The sequence below is a fragment of the Crocuta crocuta genome, unplaced genomic scaffold (assembly GCF_008692635.1).
Source record: "Crocuta crocuta isolate KB4526 unplaced genomic scaffold, BGI_CrCroc_1.0 scaffold551, whole genome shotgun sequence".
Classification (NCBI taxonomy): Eukaryota; Metazoa; Chordata; class Mammalia; order Carnivora; family Hyaenidae; genus Crocuta; species Crocuta crocuta.
This window is the reverse complement of record NW_027530969.1, coordinates 3,016,689-3,041,012: the sequence shown is the minus strand read 5'-3', so window position 1 is coordinate 3,041,012 and position 24,324 is coordinate 3,016,689. Positions and strand designations below refer to the sequence as shown.

At 45.4% G+C, this 24,324-nt stretch overlaps 1 protein-coding gene across 1 annotated transcript in view; it reads left to right on the top strand.

Annotated features, from left to right (window-relative positions):
* Window positions 1-16,342, top strand: part of XKR6 (XK related 6) — a 383,867-nt gene extending 367,525 nt beyond the window's left edge. The window contains 1 exon segment of the mRNA XM_077769740.1: window positions 15,378-16,342. Coding sequence (XP_077625866.1) covers window positions 15,378-16,342 — 965 coding nt within the window.
* Window positions 16,343-24,324: the final 7,982 nt, after the last annotated feature.

Here is a 24,324-nt window from a genome sequence, read left to right as displayed (position 1 = left end):
AGGAGATGTCCTCCTTCTCTCCTATGCAACATCTGCTTGGTGTCTGCGCACAGGGTTCCCTGACCAGCCAACTCCAGAGCACTGTCCTGCTTCGAGAACCAATGGCTCCTTGTTAAACAGCACATTAAAGCCTTATGCTTTCAAACAGAATTTGAAAGCATTTTAAGCAGAAACCTAAACCCTTTCAGTGCACAACCCACCTTGAATCTGACTATAGTTCTGAGGCCCTGACTGAGATTGCCCCTAACAACCAGCAAGAGAAAAAAAGAGGCAAAGTCCTTTACTCTCTCTCCCTTAATTGTAGTAGGAACATTGTGTGTGAAATCTAGCCTCTTAAGTTCAAATTTTAAGTGCAAAAGACAATTTAGTATGTACATATAAAGGAGACTTCTTAGAGCAGCAGAAAAATATATGAGAAAGGCAAACTAAACTGATTTCATTAGAGTTACCACAAATGAAATAGCAAGTGGCCACCTGGAAATGTTTGTGTGTCAAATTGCTAAAACACAGAGGGACTCAAGGCAGGCTTCCTGAGCACTCACAGGCTGACCAGTTCAACCTCACAGGGTTGAACTGCATCCCTCTAAGGGATGCAGATTCAAAAGCCTAAGCGGTAACTATAATTGGGCCATTTATTCACTTGTAACTATTAAGCACCTACAATGTGCCAAGGATGGTTCTAGGAGCTAGGGACCCATAGAGCCATAAAAAAACAAAAAAACACACCAGAAAGCCCTGTCCTCACAAAGCTTACCTTTTTGGTAGGGAGAGGCAAACAATGAACAAAACAAGTATTTTATTTTCTATATTAGAAAATGATGGGCACTAAGGGAGATGATGTTGCAGAGAAATGAGAGTGGAGCAGAGCCATGGGCAGTTTATAGTGAGGTGTGGGGAAAGTTCCCTGGATAAGTTGACCCCTGACCACAGATGTGAGGGTAGGAGGGAGCCAGCGCCATAGGTTTTGGAAGGAAGTGTGTCAGGAAGAGGGGACAGCCAAGGGCAAAGGGCTTGAGCTAAGAGAGTGCCTCCAATGGTCGGCTGAGATGGGTCTCTCAGCTGCTTCTATAATTTACCCTTGCCCAGAGGTCCTGACTGCAGAATTGTTCCTTATTCTTTTTTAGAAAATGTTTAAATAGAGCGCCTGGGTGGTTCGGTCAGTTAAGCCCCTGATGCTTGATCTTGGCTCAGGTCATGATCTCAGTTTGTGAGTTTAAGCCCATGTCAGAGTCTGCACTAACAATGCGGAGCCAGCTTGGGATTCTCTCTCTCCCTCTCTCTCTGCCCTTCCTGTGTGCACACTCTCTCTTTCTCTCTCAAGTAAATAAATAAACCAAAAAGAAAAAATAAAAATATTTAAATAGCTTTATTAAGATACAGTTTACATACCGTACAGTTCACCTAAATGAAGTGTACAAATCACTTACATTAGTATATTCACAGAGTTGTTAAAATCACTCCAATTCATCTGAGAATGTGTCCATTGCTCCACAAAGACAGTCCCCCCCTTTCAGAGCTGCCCCCATGTCAGGTCTTCCCTGGGTTTCCCTGCATAGGGAAAAGGGTCACCCTAGGTGGTGAGTCGGCTGTGATCCCAGGCAAATCCCTGCAACCTCCATCTTCTCTGGGCCTGGCTAATGCCCAGAGTGAGTGAGGGCAGGAGGGACTCCTGAAGACCCTTTCAGACCCAGTAGCCCATGACTGCAAGGAAGGGAAAAGTGAAATTAGGGCAGTAGCGATCTTTAATTAGGCTTTACATTCACATTAGAGACAATTGCAAACTCTAAGCCTCGCGGGAACTTCGAGCTCCAGGAAAAGACTGCAGTTAAGTGATCTTCAAAAGATCTTTTCTATTCCTTAAGATTTTCAAGGAAAGAAAGCCCACGAGTTCTACAAGCAATGCCTTTCTGTGTCACCATCTCTCACCACTGGGGAGGGACAGAATGGCAGAGACCCTGAGAAGGAAACCCCCAGGGGTGACCTCCATAGGCTGTTCCACTTCCTGCATGGTTACGGGTGAATCACTTGCTCTGAGCCTCAACTTTTTCATCTGTAAGATTTACCCCCAGGGACCTCTTCAAGTCTAGACCCAGTTGGAGACGCAAGGCCGGTCAGGACATCAGGGGGAGTTCTAGGCTGTGGCATTCACTCTAAGGCCAACCTGAGGTAAAGATGGGTCTAAAGCTGCCTGGAGGAGAGCTGAGCCCTCTATTAATTCTAGGCCTTCTTGTGCATTCAGACCCCATACACCCCAAGCTGTCAGACCCTGGAGTTGAGGAGCCTTCCAGTTGGAAAATCTGCCTACCTATGACAACATGGGAGCCCTGTCATTTCCTTTACCCTTCACCCGTCACCAGTGACAGCCCAGCACATTGAGTCCTCTATTGTTTGTCCACATGGTGGTCTCCTGCGACCGTCACTTAAAAGACAAGGTGCTGCTCCTATTTTGCAGTGTAGAAAGCTCCCAGCATGGACCTCATAGGCTGGCTTCACACACCTGCTCTGCACATAGGAGCTGCATCCTTTCCAACAAGGCCTTCACCTCTTTGAGCCTTGGGGGTTCTCATCTATAAAGCACCGCTCATAGCTCCTGCCTCAGAGAGGTTTTGTCAGGAGGAAGTGAAATGCATTTGTTCTTGGCACAGAGGAGGCACTCGGACAATGGTGGCGAGTATTTCTACTGCCTACCATGGGAGGCACACATTGCTGCCATCCTCAGCAACTCTCTGATTAGACCACGTCATTTCACCTGGAAGGCTTTTCTCATCCAGGACCACTGACCATGGAGAATTTGAGCTAAGGGGCCAGGACCGCTCCCAAGTCAGCCCCACACAGGCACGCACCAACCTCACCTGCTCAGCAGTCCTGCATCCTTCTGCCAAATTGCCCACCTAAGCTGCCATGGAACTAAAGAGCATCTGAGAGCCACCTGGCGCCCCTTACTCCTCCTGAGCTTCTGCCATCATTTTGTCCAATTAATCAAGGCCTGTGATCCTCAGGGCCTCAGTGGCCCCAGATAAAGGAACCCAAGACCATTTGGGCTGACAGAATTTCTAGGGCTTTGGCAACCATATCTTATCCCTCGTCACAGGAGGTAGCATCCACCCCGGCCCTCAGCCTTTTAAAAAGATTTTATCAGCTCAGGGGCACCTGGATGGCTCAGTCGGTTAAGTGTCCCACTTCAGCTCAGGTCACGATCTCTCACTTCGTGGATTCAAGCCCTGCATCAGGCTCTGTGCTGACAGCTCAGAATCTGGAGTCTGCTTTGGATTCTGTGTCTCCCTCTTTCTTTGCCCCTACTGCTCACTATCTCTCTCACTCTCCCCCTCCTCAAAAATCAATAAACATTAAGAAATTAAAAATTAAATAAAACAAAAAGATTTTATCAGCTTCTAAATGGCTATAACTTTCCAAGTCCCCTCCTACGCAAAGCCTGCAGCCCCTGCACCATCAGGTTTCTGAAGGGTCAGGGGACAGGACGAGGAGGCTACAGTGAACTTTGCCGGGAGAAGTCTCATCTCTTCCTGTAAGATTCCAAACAGGCCAGGAACAGCACTTTTGACATCCCATGGCAAAATTCAAAAACTTGAAGTCCTAGCTTTTTCGAAACCCAAAACAAAGCTAGGAAGCTGAGCTGGGCAGTCTCTAAAGCCACTCCAGTTCCATGTTGAAGCTTTCTGCCCCCTCCGACTTGGCTGTTAATTCAATTTACTATCAGTAATATCAAAACTTAATACGAGCTAGGGCACCTGGGTGGATCAGTCAGTTGAGGCTCTTGATTTCAGCTCAGGTCATGATCCCAGGATGGTGGGATCAGACTGTGTCGGTCTCTGTGCTGACACGGAGCCTGTTTGGGATTCTCTCTCTCTCTCTCTCTCTCTCTCTCTCCCGCCCTTCCTCCACTCAAGCACTCTTTCTCTCTCTCTCCAAAAAACAAAAAGCAAACAAAAAAACCCCAAAACAAACAAACAACAACAATAACCCAAAACTTATTAAGAGTTAATGCACATGAGGCATTTTACAATTTCCAAAGCACTTTCCATTTATCAGGCTATCGTACCTGAACAGCAGCTCCAGGAAGTAGGCCTTACTGACATGTCTTCTGAGCCCTGGGATTCAACATTGTTGACATAACTATCATGTAGGCACATCTTTGGTACCATGGAATACGCAGTATGTGTTCAATACGTGTATTTACACTATATATATTCTTTTTTCTATATATAGATATATGGATATATTCACACTATATATAGGTATATGAATATATATTATAGCATGTATATATATCAAAGATGTGCCTGTATGTTTTATATTCATAGCTTATTGAATACTCCAAATTCACACTTTTACCCATGGTTCACAAACAATATGCTAAGCCCAGATCTGTCTGTACCAGGGCCCGTGTCCTTTCTAGAGCATTCGTGACCTGGGTTAAAATGCACTCATTCTGGGAGCATTAGGGCATTGAGCCTCTTTGGCCATTTGCTCTTCAATGAGAAGGGATTTACTGGAACTTTCCAGTGATGGCAGATGGCCTTCTTCACCATGTGTTCCAGGCCAGCCGGGATCTAGGCATCTGTGAGTTCTGTGCTACACCAGCTGAGTGGCTGACATTTGTTCTAGAATCTCTAAAGTTTGTCTTTCTCCAGCTGGCTGTGAAGATAATGTTTTGACAGTGCTGAGAGCATCTTAGAAAGAAGAGACAAGCAAAGCAGAGGGCTGGCTCTAGCTTTCCTCCTGCTGAATCCTTTAAATATCAACGCTTGACCTTGAAGCTTCTTGAGGGGCATTCTGCTACCTTAGTGTGGTCCACCATGTTTCCAGACTGACTGCAAGCTCATGCTGTGCTGCTCAGAAAAGACTCGTCATATAGATATCAGACTGATGCTGTTCTCACAGCCTCTCCCAGTGTCATTGTCTATTACCCCACGGACCTCTTCCAGGATAGTCACTTCTCAGGGAGAACTCTCTAAAAAGCTTCAATCTCCAGCTACTAGACACACCCAAGTTCACAGTTGGTTTTTTGACTTACTGAAAATATTGAGGAAATAGGAATACGCTACCACAGGGCTTTTCAGCCTCAGCAGCACTGTACCCGGGGCCCAACAAGTCTTCACAGTGTGTTGGGGGGCTGTCCTATGCATTGTAGAATCTTTAGCAGCACCCCTGCCCGCTGCCCACTAAATGCCAATAGCACTCATACCCAGAGTTGTGACATTGCCACATGTCCCCAGTGTGAGGTGGGGGCAAAATCACCACTGTTGAGGACCTTTGTCCTGCTGTTAATTGGATGATTATGGGTATTTGGGGCTGAATGTGGCCCCTCTGGATTGGTTGGTTTACATGGAAGGGCACCAGTTGCTTGCCATTCCCAGGTGTCAGCAGGGCCCCAGACATTAAAGCGTGAGAATAAAAGGACATGCTTTATGCAGGAATCTCAGGCAAATCCTTTTACCTCTCTGAGCTTTGGTTGCCTCGTTGGTAAAATGGGGCACCAGTAGACATTTTACGAGATTATTGTCAGGGTTAAATGAAGTAACATGTACAAAGTATGGTTCATAATGCCTAATACATGGGAAGCATTTAATAAATGTTCATTTCCTCTTCATCTCTCTCTTCTCCCTTTAAGAATTTCTTCTTGGGGCGCCTGGGTGGCTTAGTCGGTTAAGCGTCCGACTTTCGCTCAGGTCATGATCTCGCGGTTCGTGGGTTCGAGCCCCGCGTCGGGCTCTGTGCTGACTGTCAGCTCAGAGCCTGGAGCCTGTTTCAGAGTCTGTGACTCCCTCTCTCTCTGACCCTCCCCTGCTCACGCTCTCTCTCTCTCCTAGAAATAAATAAAACATTAAAAAAAAATTAAAAAAAAAAAGAATTTCTTCTTGAAGGATGAAGGGATAAATGTTGGCTCCCAGGGAATTTTCCTCTCCCACGTCTAGGGCTAGAGGTGGGCACTTGTGATGGCTGGTGGGGTCAGAGGCCCTTTCCCTATGGGTCCACTTTGAAATCGGAGGATACTGTGGGCCATTTTATGAGAAAAATACCCACACAATTTTGTACATAGTTTCAGAAGGACCAGACAAAAAAGCTGCCCTGCCCTTGGAACATTTGGGTAAAGCGAGGAGGGGAGGTACCTGGGTGGCTCAGTAGGTTGAGCATCTGATTTTGGCCCGGGGGCTGATGTCTCAGTTCATGAGTTGGAGCCCCACATGGGGCTCACTGCTGCCAGCACAGAGCTGGTTTTGGATCTTCCATCTCCCTCTCTCTCTGCCCCTTCCCCACTCGTGCTCACTATTTTTCTCTCTTTCTCTCAAAAATAAATAAACATAAGAAAGGAAGTAAGAGAGTAAGAGATAAAGTCTATCAAGGTGGTGGGAGAAATGCTAAGGTAGGAAATAAAGCATGGAAAGTGGGAGGAAACGCTGGTGGTGGGGGGAGTTGCAGTTTTCAGTGTGATGGTCAAGGATGGCCCCACTGAGAAGCTGATCTTTGAGTTAAGGGCTCCATGAGGCACTTGGATATCTGGGAGAATGACATTTCAGGCAGAGGAAGAGCAAGTGCGTGTGCCCTGAGTTTGGGGATATGCCAGGTGGACACCTGGAACTGAGGGGATGTGAGGAGCTGGTGGGAGGTGACCCCCTAGAGAGAACAAGGAGCTGTCTCATGTAGGGCTTTGCATGAAAGCCTGATGCCATGAAAGGAACTTAGATTTGCACCCACTACAGAAGGGAATTACTGAAAGGCACAAGAAGGAACTGACAGGTTACACTTGTAACTCCCAGGCTGTATCATATAGGGCCCTGAAGGCTTTTAAAAGGATCCACCATGCCATTAACACTGAACAAGATGGCATGTCCATCCGGATAGGCTAGCCATGCTGTAATGGAGAATACTCCAACAATTCCGGTGGCTTAAAATGCTGACTCATTTCCTGTTTGTTGCAATATGTCTATCACAGGTTGCGGGTGGAGCGGCCTGTTCTTGGAGCATGGGAGAGCCTGGCCTCCCACTTGGAAGTGACACACATACTTCTGCTCATGTTTCCCTGGTCAGAGCAAGCCATAGGTGGGAACCGGAGCTCAGTAGGGCAGGAATGCATATCTTCCCATGAGAAAGGTGCTGAAAATCAGGGACCACTGACAGCCTCTTGTGCCTGGAAGGCCATGCAGAGGGGCATACTTTAGCTTAGTCACTTGGCTATATAATGAATAGATTTCTGGGACAAGGGCAGATACAGGGTAATGAGTTAGGAAGCCATTACAACATGGAATAGAGATGTCACTGCTTTTGCACATACTGGGATACCCAGACAAGGCCTTTCAGGGGTGAGTCCTCAGTTAGGCAGACCCACAAACTTGACTTTTTCAGTGCTCACAGAGATGATCAGAGGGCTGCCACACAGTAACCAAATTGATAAGAAATTGATGTATAAATCTAAATGTTCATTCATTAATCTGTGGTTATGGATGAGGAGACATACCTATCCTGGAGTTTAAAAAAGGAATCTGATTGGGGAACCTCAGTGGCTCAGTCAGTTAAGTGTCCAACTTTGGCTCAGGTCATGATCTCACTGTTTATGAGTTTGAGCCTTGTGTCAGGCTCAGTGCTCACAGCATGGAGCCTGGAGCCTGGAGCCTGCTTGAGATTCTCTGTCTCCCTCTCTCTCTGCCCCTACCCCCTTCAAAAGTAAGTAAATATATATACATATATATATATATAATATATATTTCTCCAGCTGGAGAAAGACAATATAATATATATATATATTATATGTATATGTAAAATATATTAAAAACTTTTATTTTTTTAAGGAGTCTGAGTTTTGGAGTCTGTGTTGAAATCTTAGTTCTACGATTTCTTAACTACCTGATATGGAAAATTTCCTTAGCCTGTGAGCCTTAGTCTCCCCAATCTTCAAATCAGTGCCCTGCTTCAGATCTATTTGTAGGAAGAATAGTTGAGTTAATATCTGTCACATGCTTAGCATAGAGTCTGGGCCAAGGTACCTGTTCAGTAAAGGGAAGATATCATTGTTATTGAAATCTTTATTAGAGATTAGCAGATGACTATCAGCCTGGATACAGAGGTAATAAAGAGATATTTCCTATAAACCATGGTAAGACGATGTTCTACAATAGAGATTACCTCTGTAGTGGCCGAATTTTGTTTCTGTCCTCTTTGTCCCATCCCTCTGATGTTAAAGAGCTTTTTCTTCAGCCAGGGTATGGTATGGTATGGTTTCTCAGATGTCAGCTTTCCTGAGACCTTCCAGTCTTCCCTTCCTGTGTTTATATCAGGCCACTTTGATTGCCCTTGGGTTTTTCCACATTAACTCAGCCACAAACATCTGTCAATCCTGAGGGTTACATCCACAGATGGTGGATGCCATCTTCTATTTTGACTCTTCCTAAGGGTCAGTCTGGAAATATCAAGGGTGTCTTAAGGTCACCCCATGTGGTAACCTCATATAGGAGTCACACTCTATCCAAATACAGAAATGTGATGACCACCCTGAACGCGTCGGATCTCGTCTTATCTTAGAAGCTAAGCAGGGTCGGGCCTGATTAGTACTTGGATGGGAGAAATGTGATGAAAACAAGGGTGTCAATGCTTGAAAATGACTGGAATGGGAAGAAAATGGTCAGATCTTAAATTATTTACCATGAATGTGTTTTTAGTAAAATTTTAAAAAGGCGATTATTTCCTTTGTTGCTTTCACATCAAGCCTACTAAATATAATTCTGACTGATTGCCAGTAATGCATCTGGTTTGCCTAGAAGTGTGGTGTTGGAGTGAAGAGGACAGCCATATGGGGCTCATCTAATGTACAATGAGGCCCACCAAATTCTTCAAGAAGGATAATGGATCTGCCAAGTGGCATGCTGGTAAATGCTTAACAACCAGCTCTTAGCAGAATTGGGGGAACCCTGGTTTGTATCAGTTGCCAATTTTTGTGGTGTAAATATTCCCACCATGCCTATTTCAAGCCTTCAACATGACATCAGCCAGCCCACAAAATTCCTACAAATTTAACAATTGGATGTCATAAGCCAGGATGAGCTGGCTTGAGCACAGTGATCATGCCTGAGGAGCGAGATAGTCCTAAGTTTCATTGTTAGCGCTCTTGGTTCCCACCTGTGTAACTTTGGCTAAGTTACTCAATGTCTTTGGGCCTGACTCATAGGTGACATCTGTGGGGCTTGTTTTGTTCCCCCAGTGGCTGCCTGAATTGCTTCCTTGCTAAGTCTCCTGGGTGGAGGTGAGGACAGGAGACAGGCAGGAATGTTTAGAGAACCTCGCACACAGCTGTTTCATCTTTTTCCTGGGAGAATTTCCAAGAAGAGACTGAGATTTTTAAAAATGTAGGAAGATAGAGAGAGGTTGGAAAATGAAGAATTGTTCATCTAAAAGGAACTTGGTGTGGGGAAAATACACAGGGGGAATTTGAGGAACAGTTGATGGAGTTCCCCCAAGCATCAGCTTCAGGGAAGAGAGGAGGGTAGAAAGAGGTAGATGTTGACCTTGACATGCAGGTAGACAAATAGCCAGTTGAGCATGTTTCTTGGTTTGGGGAACCTCTAGGGGTACAATACCATACAAATTAGGTGAGTATGTAATTTCCGAACATGTCTGCAGCCACACTGAAGTCTCTTAACTTCAGACTCAGTTTCCTCACCTGTAAAATGGGGGTAATAGGCGAGCAAAGAAAAGATGCTATAACTAGAGGAGTTGCTAATGGTCCAGTGTGAAGAAGGGACAGGCTCCAAATGCCAAATGTTACACACAGTCAAGAGGAGAGACAAGTCATCTGCACGGTGTATTGAGGAATTGGATGGTGACTTCAAAGAGAGTCAGCCCTGTTGGAGTTGGGGGTCAGGAGGCAGGGGTGCTAAGGGAGCAAGGAGATTACGCTCGAGAAGTTTGGACAAGAAACAAAGAGGGTGGGATCTCAACTGACTGTGACCCTTGGATATTGCATTGATGCCGCCAAATTGGGCCTTCCCTAATGACTACCCCTCCTTGGGAAGGGGTGTCCAACTGCAGATTGCAGCCTTTCTTGCTCTGTTCCGTTGGTCGTAAGCTGTGGCCATTCCATTTCTGGAAATCTTAAACCCTGGGTCCAGTGATCAAAATCTGAAGGCCCCTTTCCCAAGCTTTTCTCGAAGAGAATGGCCTCCTAGGAGGCTCCAGCTAGGTGACTTCCTAGCTAGTAAAGCTAGGCTCCAGGCAGCTCAGGGGGCCAACTGCAAACCCCGCCTCCTGGTCTGCACCAAGAAAAGTGAGCTAGCTGTGAAGGTCACTGCCCAGAACTTGTCACAGCCAAACGTGAGGTGTTTAACAATTTCCAGTCTGATCTTTGGAATGCAGAAACTGATCAGGCCATAGTGGGAGCAAACCACAAGGCTCCCAGCCAATCTGAGAATTTCACCCAGGGGCCACAAAGTCCCTTCCAAGGCCAGTTCCTGTGTGCTTGGGTCTTGGCCAGGATAAAGCATTGACTTTTGGGCTGACCTCAGGCAAGACAGAAATCTTTCAAGTGAGCCACAGCAGTGAGGGAAAACCTTGCACCTCTTCCCTCTGCAATGGAATACACTGCAGGCCTTTGAAGATTAATCACTTGACAGAGGGAAAGCCATCTCACCAGAATCACCTCTTTCTTTGTAGCTTGAATGTTACTGTCCTGACGAAGGTAGACTAGAATGCAAATTTGGTTTTTATCTCCAAAATCTAAGGTCTCTCTCAAATACCCATGGCTACTACACCTCTTGTCCACTCAGCAAAAGATTCAAATCCTTCGTACCCAGAGAACTTAGACTTTCTCTCCTGTCCCCTCACCAAGCCCCCTTCTGAAGCCATGTCTGGAGGGCCTGTTAGTACCGTGGTTACTTTCAGGGCCAATGAAGTCAGACTGTGAGTTTGAATCCTGACTCTACTTCTTGATAGATGTATGCATTTTGAAAAATGTCTTGGGGCACCTGGGTGGCTCAGTTGGTTGGGTATCAACTTCAGCTCAGGTCCTAATTTCATGGTTCATGAGTTTGAACTCTGTCAGGCTCTGTGCTGGCAGCTCAGAGCCTGGAGCCTGCTTCGGATCCCGTGTCTCCCTCTCTCTCTGTCCTCCCCCACTCGCACGCTCTCTCTCTCTCTCTCTCAAAAACAAAATAAACATTAAAAAAAAATTTTTTTTAAAGAAAAATATCTTAAGTTTCTTCATCTAAAAAATGGAATTAGAGCACTGTATTAGTTTGCTAGGGCTGCTATAATAAAATACCACAGAGTAGGTAACTAAAACAACAGACCTTTGTTTCTTCACTGTTCTAGAGGCTGGAAGGTGGAGACAGGCTTGGTTTCTCCAGAGGCCTCGTTTCTTGGCTTGAAGAGGGCCACCTTCTCCCTGTGTCCTCACATGGCCTTTTCTCTGTGTGAACATGTCCCGTGGTGTTTCTGTATGTCCAAATCCCCTTTTTTTATAAAAACACAAGTTGGATTGGATTAGCGCCACCTCTCATGACATCATTTAACTTAATCACCTCTTTAAAGGCCCTATCTCCAAATGCAGTCACATTCTGAGGTCCTGGGGATTAGGGCTTTGACATATGAATTTTTTTGTGGGAAGGATGACACAGTTAATCCCATAAGAAGTACCTCCCACAAGGTTCTTCTAAATAATATAATGCATTTACATGGTCAGTGAATCATGCTGTGTTCTCTGGAGCAGTAAGGTATACTATTAGGGAGCACATCTGTCTAAAGCTCTCTCCCTCGCCTGCCCCAGTTGAGCCCCCAGAATTAGCTGGCTGCCCTGAAGCAACTTCTGCTGACAGTCCTTCAAGGAAGAGATGCTGTTATAGTCCTGTGGGTTTGTGGGGCCATGAGCTTTGTCCAGGGAAATGATGCAAATGTGGCAAATCATGAGACATTTAATCATTTGACCAAGTGTAACCAATGTACCAATGTCATACATAGATGGGGTCCAGACAAGTTTCTTAGAGGTGAGTTGATAACAAGTGTATCTAATGCTTTCTACCATTGGTTCTTGAGCACTTGGAGGGCAAATATTTCTCTGTGTTGAGCATCCAGCAAGAAACCCAACTCCCAAATGGCTTCTTAAAGTGTGCCTGTTTTTTCTGGGCTCCTCTCTAGGATGCCCATCAGCAGCACTAACTCTGGACCCAAAAAAAAAAAAATGTGTCTGGAGCTTTGCATAGAACAGGGAGTTCTTTGGTGAATGTGGTGAATTATAAAGTAGCCACACACCCAGACATTCTCCCTTCCAAAGGTCCATCTTGTCAATGCTACTAGTAGAGCGAGTGGGGCAGGCTTGGCATGGAATGTTGCCCCCACTCATGTTCCTTCCTGTCCCTTGCCATGCCCAGGCTCTGAAGAGAAGAGAGGCCTCAGACAAATGTACTCTTTTTGGTCTTGGGCAGGGCCTCTGTCCTGGGCATCCTGCACATGAGCCAAATGTCAGAAGTTCCTACCTTCCCTTTTCCCTTTAACTCAGAGCATTTGCACAATGCCAAGGATGTGGCCTGGCATTCAAGGCCCTGAAGGACAAACAGCTTGGTGTTAGTATAGACACCTGCCATTAGAGAAGGTTGATAGCCTTTATTACAAATGACCGCAGGAAAGGTGCTACCTGGTGGGTCTCTGGAGAGCAGAGCTGACAAAGGTAGAGGATGCAGAAAAAATGGAGTGTTGGGACCAATGTGATAAGGCAGGCAGAGAGCTGCACTGTGGGCCTAACATTACTGCCAGTGGTTGTCGGGTAATCTTGGGCAAGGCACCCATACACCTGTATTTCTCCGTCCTGTTGAATGAGTGGGTTGAAGTGCATGGTCCATGAAGTTCCCTGTGGATATTCTGTTTGGTGATATACAATATACCAAATTGGGACAGATAAGTTAAGACTGGGGCTGACGAGCAGTCCCATAGCTGAGTGCTCAGATGTGTCTCCCATGTGACTATAACCCAAATCCTCCTTGTAATTAGCATTAATGTCTTATGATGTTTGGGGAACATTCATGCTGTATTCTAGAGAACAATTCCAGAAGCATTGACCAAGATCCAAGGCAGTGTATGGGTCAGCTCAGACAGAAAAAGTTTCTGTAATACTTCATGATGGGTGAAGCAGAAACAGAACACAGCCCTCAAAACCACAGGGACAGATCTGGAAATAGCAGAGGTAAACCAGAAGATAGAATAATGAGAGACAGTTATTTGTATTTAGCTTTGCTATGTGAGATTGATGGACATCTGAATTACTGTTTATTCATATTTGGCATGGACGGGGCTAATGTCACAACACACAGAATATCAAGATCAGCATGATGAAGACTGAGGGGCTGTCCTGCTTCTGAACCCCACGTCTGTTCAAAAGCACACCCAGAGTAAGACTGAATGAGACCACGCTTCGGCAAAAGATAAGCTGCATTTTCTTTCTTCTTGAGCTTGGCACTCATGTTTTTCTTTTGAACGGGAGGAGTAATACATCCTGATTTATTAGAAGGAACAAAAAAAAATCAAAGCTTCTTCCTATTCAGCTTCTATAGAACTCCCATCTGATTATTAAAAGTTATCTGTACCACCAAGATTATTAAAAGCAAGAAATGAGTTTACCAAGAGAGGGGTTGATGTCACAAAGATGTTTAAAAGGAACCTTCTGATGATGCTCCAGCATTCGTAATAAGCCTGGCACAGACTGCCAAGGTGATTGCACATTCCCTGCTCTCTGGAAACCTACAGCCTAAATCATGTGACTCCTAAGAGCAGCCATTCTCCTCCCTGTCCCAACCCACCAGAAAGTATGAACACAGGAGGCTCTGAAAGGTTAGCATGACCACTGTGACATGGTTATGGAGCACACATGGCCTCAGCAGATGCCGGTGAGAACGCCCTGTGCATACAAAGGGCAGAACAGGACACACAAAGTATCATGTTCAGAACTTTTCAGAAACGTGAGAAGTGTTTTCAAGATTGGCTTTCAAAATTGTGATGGTTTCTCCCCTGTTTGTTTTCAATCTTGGTTGCTATTATTATGAAAACAACACATACTCCTTGTAACGGTTGACAGTCTGGGGTTTTTTTTCTAGGCTCACTCCAACATAATGGTTTTTGTTATTGCACTACATTGTTCTGCAAGCTGTGAACCTGAGCATCTCTGTGAAATGTTGGAAGGAAGCTCTGTGAGGTGGGTGAGGAAGGCAGATGCAGGGAGGATGTAAAATGACTGACTCTTCACTGGGGCTTGGAGGGGAGTGGGGTGGTGAGCAAGGCCCAGGGAGAGACCAATCAAAGGCTGCAGGGCTGGGGCAGTTTAATGAGTCTCTTGATGAGACAGCATTCAGGACCTCAACCAAATTTAATTGCATTTAGTTTTGAAATCTGGGGAGAAAGGAAAAGTGAAGGAGGCTCCTGATGGACGGAGTAGAGAACACGTGTGAGGGAGTCGAGGGGTGATGGGGAGTCTTGCCTGCGAGAAGATCGAATAGTAATACCTGACTAATAACTGGTTTCTGGAGGTGGATTTGGAGAGAATCTGGTAACTATTTGTTGTGTTCAGTTTGATTCAATTCAAATAGACAGCATTATAAATAACATTGCTCCATAGCGATTGAAGTATCACTGAAATGCAGGGAAATGACGAGCAGGGGTGCTGAGAGGAAAAGGCATGGGGAAAGCAGCAAGGATGGAGTGAGAATGAGAGAGCAAGGAGTGAATGAGAGAGGCAGCCACCCAAACGGACAGACAATCCCAGGGCTCTTGGTCAAGGTGGCCTTAGGCAGTGGATGGAGAAGCTAATGCAAAAGCTTTAGTTAAGAGGCGTTGGGCGAGCTGATGAAAAGGCAAGAGAGATGCCGATGTCTTCCCAGTGGAGAATAGTTGTGCAACTTGGGGCAGTGAGCAAGCTGTCGGTCTTCACCATTGGTGATCCCTTCTACGGGCTCTTCTGAGAGCACAGGCTGCTGGGGACAGGGACACCAATCGTGGTCACATGTCAGTGTGCGACAAGGATCCCTCACAAGCTTGTGATCCCTTCAGACAGAACACGTGCTGTCTGACTAACAGCAGATGCAAGGAACCACCACAGTGGCCTCAGTTCTTGGCTCTCTGGGCAAGGCACATCAGCCCCAGCTTCACTCTTGACTTGTGGGTCCCCAGCAGTTCCAGATTGGGGCCTTAAAACTAAAAGTCGATCTCAAAAGTTGTCAGTTTAGGGAACAGCTGTGACTTCCATGGCCTGTTCCTGATTGTGTGCTTCTTTCTCCCTCTTCCTTTAGACCTCGGTGTGTGTGGGAGTCTCCTCTACTGGCAGCCCCGCTGTGCCCCGCGCATCATGTCCAAGGTTTTGACTGTGTGGGTTTGTGTCTTTCTGGCAGGTGTCTCCTCTGTGACTTCCCTGATGTCCCTGGCTTGGGTGCTAGCCTCCTATCACAAGCTGCTGCGGGACTCCAGGGACGACAAGAAGAGTATGAGCTACAGAGGGGCCCTCATCCAACTCTTCTGGCGCCTCTTCACCATCTCATCCAGAGTTCTCTCTTTTGCCCTCTTTGCTTCCATATTCCAGCTCTACTTCGGGATCTTCGTGGTGGTTCACTGGTGCGCCATGGCCTTCTGGATCATCCATGGCGGAACAGACTTCTGTATGTCCAAGTGGGAGGAGATCCTCTTCAACATGGTGGTAGGGATCGTGTACATTTTCTGCTGGTTTAACGTCAAGGAAGGGCGGACTCGATATCGAATGTTTGCATATTATACAATAGTCTTGACCGAGAATGCTGCCTTGACGTTCCTTTGGTATTTTTACAGAAACCCGGAGACCACTGACTCCTATGCGGTGCCAGCACTGTGTTGTGTATTTATTAGCTTTGTGGCTGGGATCGCATTGATGCTCTTATATTACGGTGTGCTGCATCCCATGGGGCCACGAGCTAAGATTTTTGCCAGCTCCTGTTGTGCCGAGCTGCTCTGGGGCATCCCTCTGCCCCCCGATGTTGAGCCCATGGCGCCTCAGACCCCTGGGTACCGGGGGACCCAGGTTACGCCTACCAGAGCCGTAACGGAACAACAGGAGGATCTCACGGCTGACACTTGCTTGCCCGTTTTCCAAGTGAGACCCATGGGGCCCCCGACCCCGTCGGGGCGTCCTTACCCACCAGAAGGGCCCCTCATTAAGATTGACATGCCAAGAAAGAGATACCCGGCTTGGGATGCTCATTTTGTAGACAGGAGGTTGAGAAGGACTATTAACATTCTGCAGTATGTCACCCCCACCGCAGTAGGCATTCGGTATCGAGACGGACCACTCCTTTATGAGTTGCTACAGTATGAGTCTTCACTCTAAGAGCATCTTGACCCAAGTTGAGAAGGGGACCTTTAAGTTTGGTTTGCGGTAAACACCGCGTACAAGAAATATAACCCTCCCTTCCCCCAGTACACAAAACCACCACCACCACCACCACAACCACCACCACCACCATCACCACCAACAACGCTACAAAAAAAAAAAAAAGAAAATAATTCACAACCCCTTCAGATAAGCTTTCTTTCCAGTCGCTGTATGTATACAAAGATATTCTCTATGTTTTGTAAGTAAAAACAAAAAGAAATTTTTCTTTTGTTTTTTACACATAAGAAACAGTATTGAAAAATCCCACACTATGGTTCATAGGGTGGAGAAGGAGGAGTTGTCTCCACTCCTAAAGAAAAACAAAGTTTTATACCTTACACCAAGTGTAGATCATTTACGGGATTGGTGCTGATTGAAAGAACAAAACAAAACAAAACAAAACAAACACAAACACAAACACAAACAAACAAACAAAAAAACCTTCAACTGCCTTATGCCCTTAGGTGCTGAGTTTCATTAAGTACTGTCACGTTTTCTCATGCAAAACTCTCTGGTGATTTTTGCACCAGGAGAGGGAAAATTAAACAATCAAATGAAACAAATCTAGAAACAAAACAAAAACCAACCAACAAAAAAACCACAAAGCAATCATTCTTCCTATCTGATTATTTGTATTGAACAAAACAAATTTACCAAAAGCAAAGGCATAGAAACCCCTCCTTCTTTTCGGTTTCTCTCCCAGTCTCCTGTCCTTGCCCCTAATTTATCAGCGCCTTCTAGAAGCCAACATCTGGCTGTTTGAAACCCAAATGGCTGGAGAAGCTACTTGAAGGTTGACTATGTGCCATTTTAGCATTCACCCACTGAGAATCACATTTGTTTCCTGGTGTACAGCAACACAGAACAAAACAAAAAGCCACCCCAATAATTCTGTAAGAACAGGAAATTCTATAGCAAATTAAAGGCAATTTCCATTTCTGTAATCAAAGAACATCAGTAATAATAAAACTCAGCATAGTAGCAAAAAGAATGACATCAATTTAAAGGCACAATACTTAATCAGTGACCGGCAAAAAATGATTTGTTCTGTCATTTTAAGGCCGTGAAAGGTATACATTTATCACATGTGATATTGTGTAAGGCCTCTTCTGTTTCCATTTGGTGGGAAGCCTTAAATTGATCTGGAAAGAATTCTTCATTTTTCATTTGTGCTTTTTAAGAATATTAACAAAAGAGGAAAATTAGAATATAAAAAAAAAGTCAAATTGTAATAACTGACCCATTTCAAAGACTGTTTGGTGCTTCTGTCTTTCACCATTGTGGTTGGCTGAAAGTCATTCAGCTCACTTGGTGCATCTGGGTTGAGTGGGAAATTTTGTGTGTGTGGTGAGTGTGCTTGTGTGTGCGTGTGTGTGCGTGCGTGTGTGTGTGCCATAGCACACGTCTATATGTGTGTATGTGTCTGCTGCAAGGTCTTGCCAGAAATGTAGAAAACTGATATAAGACAGACTCTGGGTATGGCTGAGGTGGAGTATAAGAGTGCTGGGGAGCGGGAGCAGGGAGAAGGGTATGGTGCTTGAATATCAGCCCCTGTCTGGATGGTGAGACTCATACCAGCAGCAATACTCTGGGTCTTAGAGGCACGTCATTTGGGTGAAGATGTGATTCAATTATTTACTTTCATGTTGTACCAAGTTGAATTTCTGGAGGTGTTGCAAGTATGTTCAACCATTTTTAAATGTTATTTTTCAAAAAGTGTTGCTCCTGTAAGGAATATTCTGTTCTAGGGCATCTTTTCAATNTGAGCTGAGTTTTTTTTTTTTTTAATTTCAGATATAACTGTTTAGGGTGCAAGACCTCACATAGAACTATTCTCAAAAGAAGTTCAAAACCTGAGGATTTTTTTTATGTTTGTGGCTTTTTTAAAAAAAACTATTATTCAAAGAGTCTTTTCCTTCTCACCCCCTTTATTGTTTAACTAAATCTGTTAAAAAAAAAAAAAAGAAAAAAGAAAAAAAAGAAAAGGTTTTAAATTTTCTTTCCGTTGTAAACTGGATGCTCCTTTTTTTGTTCAGGTCCCTTTGATTTCCTTCATTATTACTAAACTTTGCAGCGCAGTCCTGTCCCCCTCCCTGACTCAGTTGTTTCCTCAGGTCCTCCCTGGTGGAAAGGAGGAAGGGAGGAGAGGCGCAGAGCCTGTGGCCCTCGTGCCTGTCTGTCTAGGAAGCATGATGCACAGAGCACACCCAGGCCTTGGCAAAGACCAGCCATGCGGGACTGTCTCCACCTACCCAAGGGACAGGCCCATGGGCCACTCAGTAGCTAATTGGGAATTCCGATCTGGTCAGAGGTGCTTTCCTTTTTATTCTGCTTCCCTGCCGAGGGCTTTGCTTGCTGCTTACTCTGCTGAGGCTGGAGGAGGTGAGGCCATTTGAGATGGGCCATCCCATCCTGGCTCGCTGTGGTCCTAACTCTTGTCTGCCTTGGCTCTGGGGCCGTGTGTGCCTAGAGCCCTATAGATGTCCATCGCTGGAGCAATCCTTGACTCTGTCCCTGTGCATCCCTTTGGGACCTCTGCCACTTTGGCTTGTTTGCCTGTCCTTTCTCTTTCTGTTTCATTTTGATACAGTCACAGGCTTTAATTTGCCACCTGTATTCTACTCCACATTTAGCATGTGCACACATGTGTGTGTTTGTGTGTGTGTGTGTGTGTGTATGTTTACATGCAACTGAGAAAATTACCAACATTTGTGGACCTCGAGCGCCAAAAGTTGGGGTGACAACTTCCAACTCAGGGAGGGCACTCTGGGGTCTTAGCCACTGGGAGCAAATGAGAAGACTACGGGCATTTCAGAAATCCTTTCTTTCGATCTCTGTTGGACTGAGCTCCACAAGACTCAGGCAGGAGGGCACACTTATCCCGTGAAACATTACTCCCCACCTCTCCATCATGCCAGTTACTTTCCTAATGATGAAAATGAAAATATGCATTATGAGCAGCAGCAGGGAAATCTGGTTTTGCAGAGGGACAGAAGAAGGAAGAAAAGTCTGGAAAGAAGTAGAAAACATGAAAGGGTTGGCAGAGACACATAAAGAGAATAACCAGAAGAGAGTTTTCATTCACCTTCTCAGTACCATCAGCCTACAGCAAGTCCTTATGTATTCCAATCCCTTGGAGACCTTATGGCCACTAGTCCCAACCAGCAGACCTCTTTCGATCTTCTTCCCCACTCCATGCGGATGCTGCCAGCTGGCAGAATCCACACACTCCTCTGCTCAGAGACCATCTCTGAGAGGTCTATCTCCCTCCATGGAAGACTTTGGTTCTGAAAACCCAGACCCTTCAGGCTGCTCTGTGGCAGGGTCACTCAGTGAGCAGAGGTGGCCTCATCCCACACTAGGAATCTGCTTTTAGTTTGCCATTTGCCTGAGCACCTGGCAAACCTCTTATGGGAGATGCTGCCCGACCTGCCCCCCCAGGAGTGTGCTCGATGAGACTATTTAGTTCTCACGGGAGATGAGCACACTGTACCAGGAGCTGTAGCATAAAATAGGAAGCTAATACCCTCTCTTTGCTTACTGCCACTCTCCCCCCCTCCCCCATCAAATTTGCCCACAACCCCACATAGAGACTTTGGCTCATCATTCTCAGAAATATGTACTATCTCTAAAATCTGGCTGATTTTGTTGGCATTCATCTGCAAGTTCTGTTTCTCCCTTGCTCAGGGAGTGTGCCTCTTCTCTGGGGCTTGGCATGAAAGGAAACCTTGTTCTCCTCAGATAACATTGAGGTGATGTCCCCTGAGCTCATTGTCACAAGCCCGTGACATCCCAAGTGGGAATGTCATGTCTCTTTAGACCATGGTGAGGGGAGCTAAGAGGGTTTGAATTTATTAGATGAGACCCCACTGGCTTCACTCACCCCCAAAGTTTCTCCTATCTCAAACATACCTCTCCACTCTGTCTCTACAAGGTTCACCTTGCTCTGTGGGGTCAGATTTGTCCAAACAAGTTGGGAACCGGGGTGCTATGGGGAACAGGCCCCAGCTCTCTTGATGGCACATGCTGCCAACATGTCCCCTTCCAGTCGAAGAGGACAATACTTCTTTATGGCCCCAGGGCCTCCCCAACTCTTGCCAGATCCCCCCCACTCTACCTTCCTAGGAACAAATTCAGCCAATACTCTATGGTCCTGGTGGCCTAACATACCACCACCTCAATAGCCACGGCCTCTCTGAGTCCCAGAATGGCTTAAAAGAGTACAAATACCTGTCTAGACCATGGTCATGATGATGATTCTACTGGCCTTGTGGCATCTCATGCCATAGACAACAAACCCTATCCTAATAGAAGCCTTATTCTTAGAAAAATTTACAGGTTTTTAAAAAACACCAAATGACATAATTTTCTCAAGTCTTCCTCTACTTTTCCCCCTCCCACACTGTCATAGTGGCAGAAGCAGAGGTTTCTGACGCTGATCTTGTTTGGAGGACCTCTTAACATGGGTCTCACTCCTTTGTATACACTGAAACTTCTTTCCCTGAGTTTATGTGCCTGATAGAGAAAGCATACCTCCCTTTTCCCTGTCTACTTTGTTCCTTACTCCTGGGGATGGAGGGATCCATATTAAGCCCCAAGCCCTGATCCCCTTAGACTGTAGCAAAATCTTTCCATTACCTGGAAACAGATGTAAAGAGAGGATATCAGTGTGCAGGCTTAGAGCTTTTGGCCTGGGGTAAAGGATGTCAGATCCCAAAGGAGAATGGGCCTAGGGTATATTCTACCTATAGCATCCACACCCTCTGGCTCCCAGCTTCTCCAGTGGGGTAAACTGGGTCACCTAACATTTGCTTAGTACACAAGATGGCATTTTCTTTTCCAAGGAAAGTGCCTCCTCATTCAAAGTGAGCCCTTTCAGGCTTCTTGTGTGTGATGACAGCACCTGCAGGTGGTGGCCTGGATGAGGGGGCACTCCTTGCACACACTCATCTGATTGTCTTATCAAAAAGCTAAAATCTGTTATTCCTTTGCTAAACTGAAAAATGTTAAAATAACCCTACCAGATTGGGGGGGGGGGCATTTAAATTTGGAGAGTGAATAGAGAGCTCATTGCAATTAATTACAGCTAGATTTCAAGTGATGTTCTTAGTGTAGACTTAGAAAACTGCCAGAGAAGTCTTGAAGAGCTCACAGGAGACCTGAGAAAGATCCTGCATGATGAAAGAGAAGGACACAGACGCACAGATAGACTCATCCCAGTGGCTGGATCAGCCTTATAGGTTGCAGTTCTGTTCATTTCATTCTCAAACATTTATTGATTACTAGATTCTGTTGGGCAGCCTTCCTTATGAAGCACACAGAAGTATCCTATGATACTTGTGAATTTAGGTCAACATCAGCTCCTCTTATTAAAGTCCAGGTGTCAATGAGGTGAATAAAATGGGAAGTTCTTCAACGTTAAAGTCTGTACATCATCCCCTCACCTAAAACTGGCCACAGTCATAGGCAACATTCTCTTCTCATCCACAGGTCAACCTCCTGGACATGGAAATTGCAGTGGTTAACCTATTATAGGCTACAAAACCATAAATTTGTATGAGGGCTGCCCCTAGAGCATCTTAAATCAATGTGTGCCTGTCCCAATTGCAAAACTTGTAAAGAGGCAACTCTTGCCGTCTCAGAGAATTTTTTTGAAGCCCCTCACTGGGGAAAAACATGCATTCCTGCAATGACAACACAAGTCTCTTTCTCATCTATCTTTAGCTATTTTAAAATTTTTATTTCTTGCTTAAAACACTGCATCTTGTGCTATTGGCCAAATATCAAAAGAGAAGGGCACTGCCTTGATCTGCCTGCAGCTTTATTTCTTAGCCTGCCTGGTTCTGTCTGCCTTACTTGACTCTCTCGGGCACCATCTGCTTCTTCTCCATCTCCTGGAAAGAAGCTGTGCCTTCTCGCTCCCTGTACCTTACCTTGCAGTGGCTGGCAGGACATGGCTGGTATGTACTGGAGCCAAAGGTTGGGAGTGCTATTAATGGCAGCTCCTGAGGACAGCAGACGGACAACCGTAGGAGATCCCCCTGCACATGGCCAACACCTTGTGTCAAGGGCTAAGAATAGACCAAATTGGAAATGAGCAGGCAGAACTTAAGGGGCACCTGCCCTGGCCTGCCCCATCTCATGTAGAACAATATGCAAGCCCAGATAGGAGATGCCTGCCAATCCCTAACATGAGTCACAAGACCCCACAACACAAACTGAAGTCAGTAAGCTCACCCATGCTCATCCAGGAAGGACTACTCCTAAAGTCCATCCTTAAGGAGGACAAGTCCACCAAGGAGGACAATAAAAATAATTTCCTTTGGGTATAGTGCCAATTGGTAACCCAGTGAACATCTCTCTAGAAGCAGCCTTTGGCCATATGTCATGGTGGATATAGACAACTGGTCACCTATTTGATGAACTCCTTTGGTCTGTTTCTCTATCCCCAACATAGTTCTGGGATCCTCAGGCTAGAGTGGGGTTAGGAGATTTGTTTTAGCTGTAGACTTCCTACAAGCTTTTTTTTAGACCCAGAAAGATCAGGAAATATCACAGGCTGATTCAGGGTCCCCACTGTGATCATGGATAACTCACTTCACCTCTTGGTGCCTTGGTTTCTCCATCTGTAAAGTGGAGAGAGAGAAGGCCAACCTCTTCTTTCTCTCCTGCTCAGGGATGCTGTGTGGATTCAGTCATTATTGCCTGTAGCGAAGGCATCATATAAGGAATAGTGGTGACCTCGTTACTTAGGAAGTGGAACCTGGAAGCCCACAGGATGAGCAGTACAGCTGGATAGGGAGAAGTCTCACACACCTATAGTTCTTAGATACTTCACAGCACTGTGAACCCAGCACAATGGTACTCTGGTCAGGTGACTGGGGGTCACCTAGCTCAAGCCAGCCACTTGTAATTCTAAACCAAATGTTCTGATGTTAATTTTTCCTACAGTATCAGAAAATATATGGAGGGATCAATTTGAAAACTGATATTCATTGAGCTTTGGGCAGACAAGAGAATGGGTGCATGGGGAGTATTTGGATGGTTTTTAAGATGAGTGAAAGCTCTTTAGGAAATATCCCTCACTTTTGTTCTTTCTTACAATCTTTTTCAAGCTTGAGGCTCATCTCATCAAATGGACTCACCTTCTCTTTGCTTCTCTGCAGAGTAAAGAAACAAACTTTGTTTTTGTTTTTGTTAAAAAAAAAATCCATCAGCCAAAATGTGCGTCCCAATGGTGGGTTTTAATCATTCCCTGGTGTGCTTTGAGCGGAGCCTGCAGGCAAAGATTCAGAGACAAATGGGCTGGGGAATATCGCTATTGATTTTTATCCAAATCAGGGTATTTTTTTCCTTAACATTTGAATTGGACAATTTATTTGAGTTTTTTTTTCTTTCCTTTTTTCTTTTTTTTTCTTTTTACTATGGTTTGACTGTTATCAATTCAACTACCAAGATTCCCTTTGAGCAAGAAAACAGACCCAGGCTAAGAACCTCCATGTTCTTCTTAGGACTCAACTCGAGTGAGGGCAGGTGGGAGCAGTGGAGAATAACACTAGCACTCCAGGAGGACAGCTGCAACGTTGATTTTTCTATTGGCTCTTGGAACCTTCTTGGAGAGGAGAATTCTAGAAGTTTTACCTGTTCTAGATCAGTCAGCCTGGCTCTGGCCCTTTCCTTGGAGCTCAGGTGTATTTCAATATAAAAATTCTATTTAAAAAAAAAAAAAGGCACCTTCTGAGAATGTCCCAAAGGAACAGATAGTTCACCCAAGCAGATTCTAGTTGTTGCTGCAAATCCTCCTGGTCTTTGGCTGTGGATTCACGACCAGAACTCCTTTCCCACCTGCTCTGACTCTGTTCTCCAAGACTAATATTATTGTTTTGATAGCACAAGGGACCAGACCATAGTTTGGAATTCAGTAATGACATCTGTTT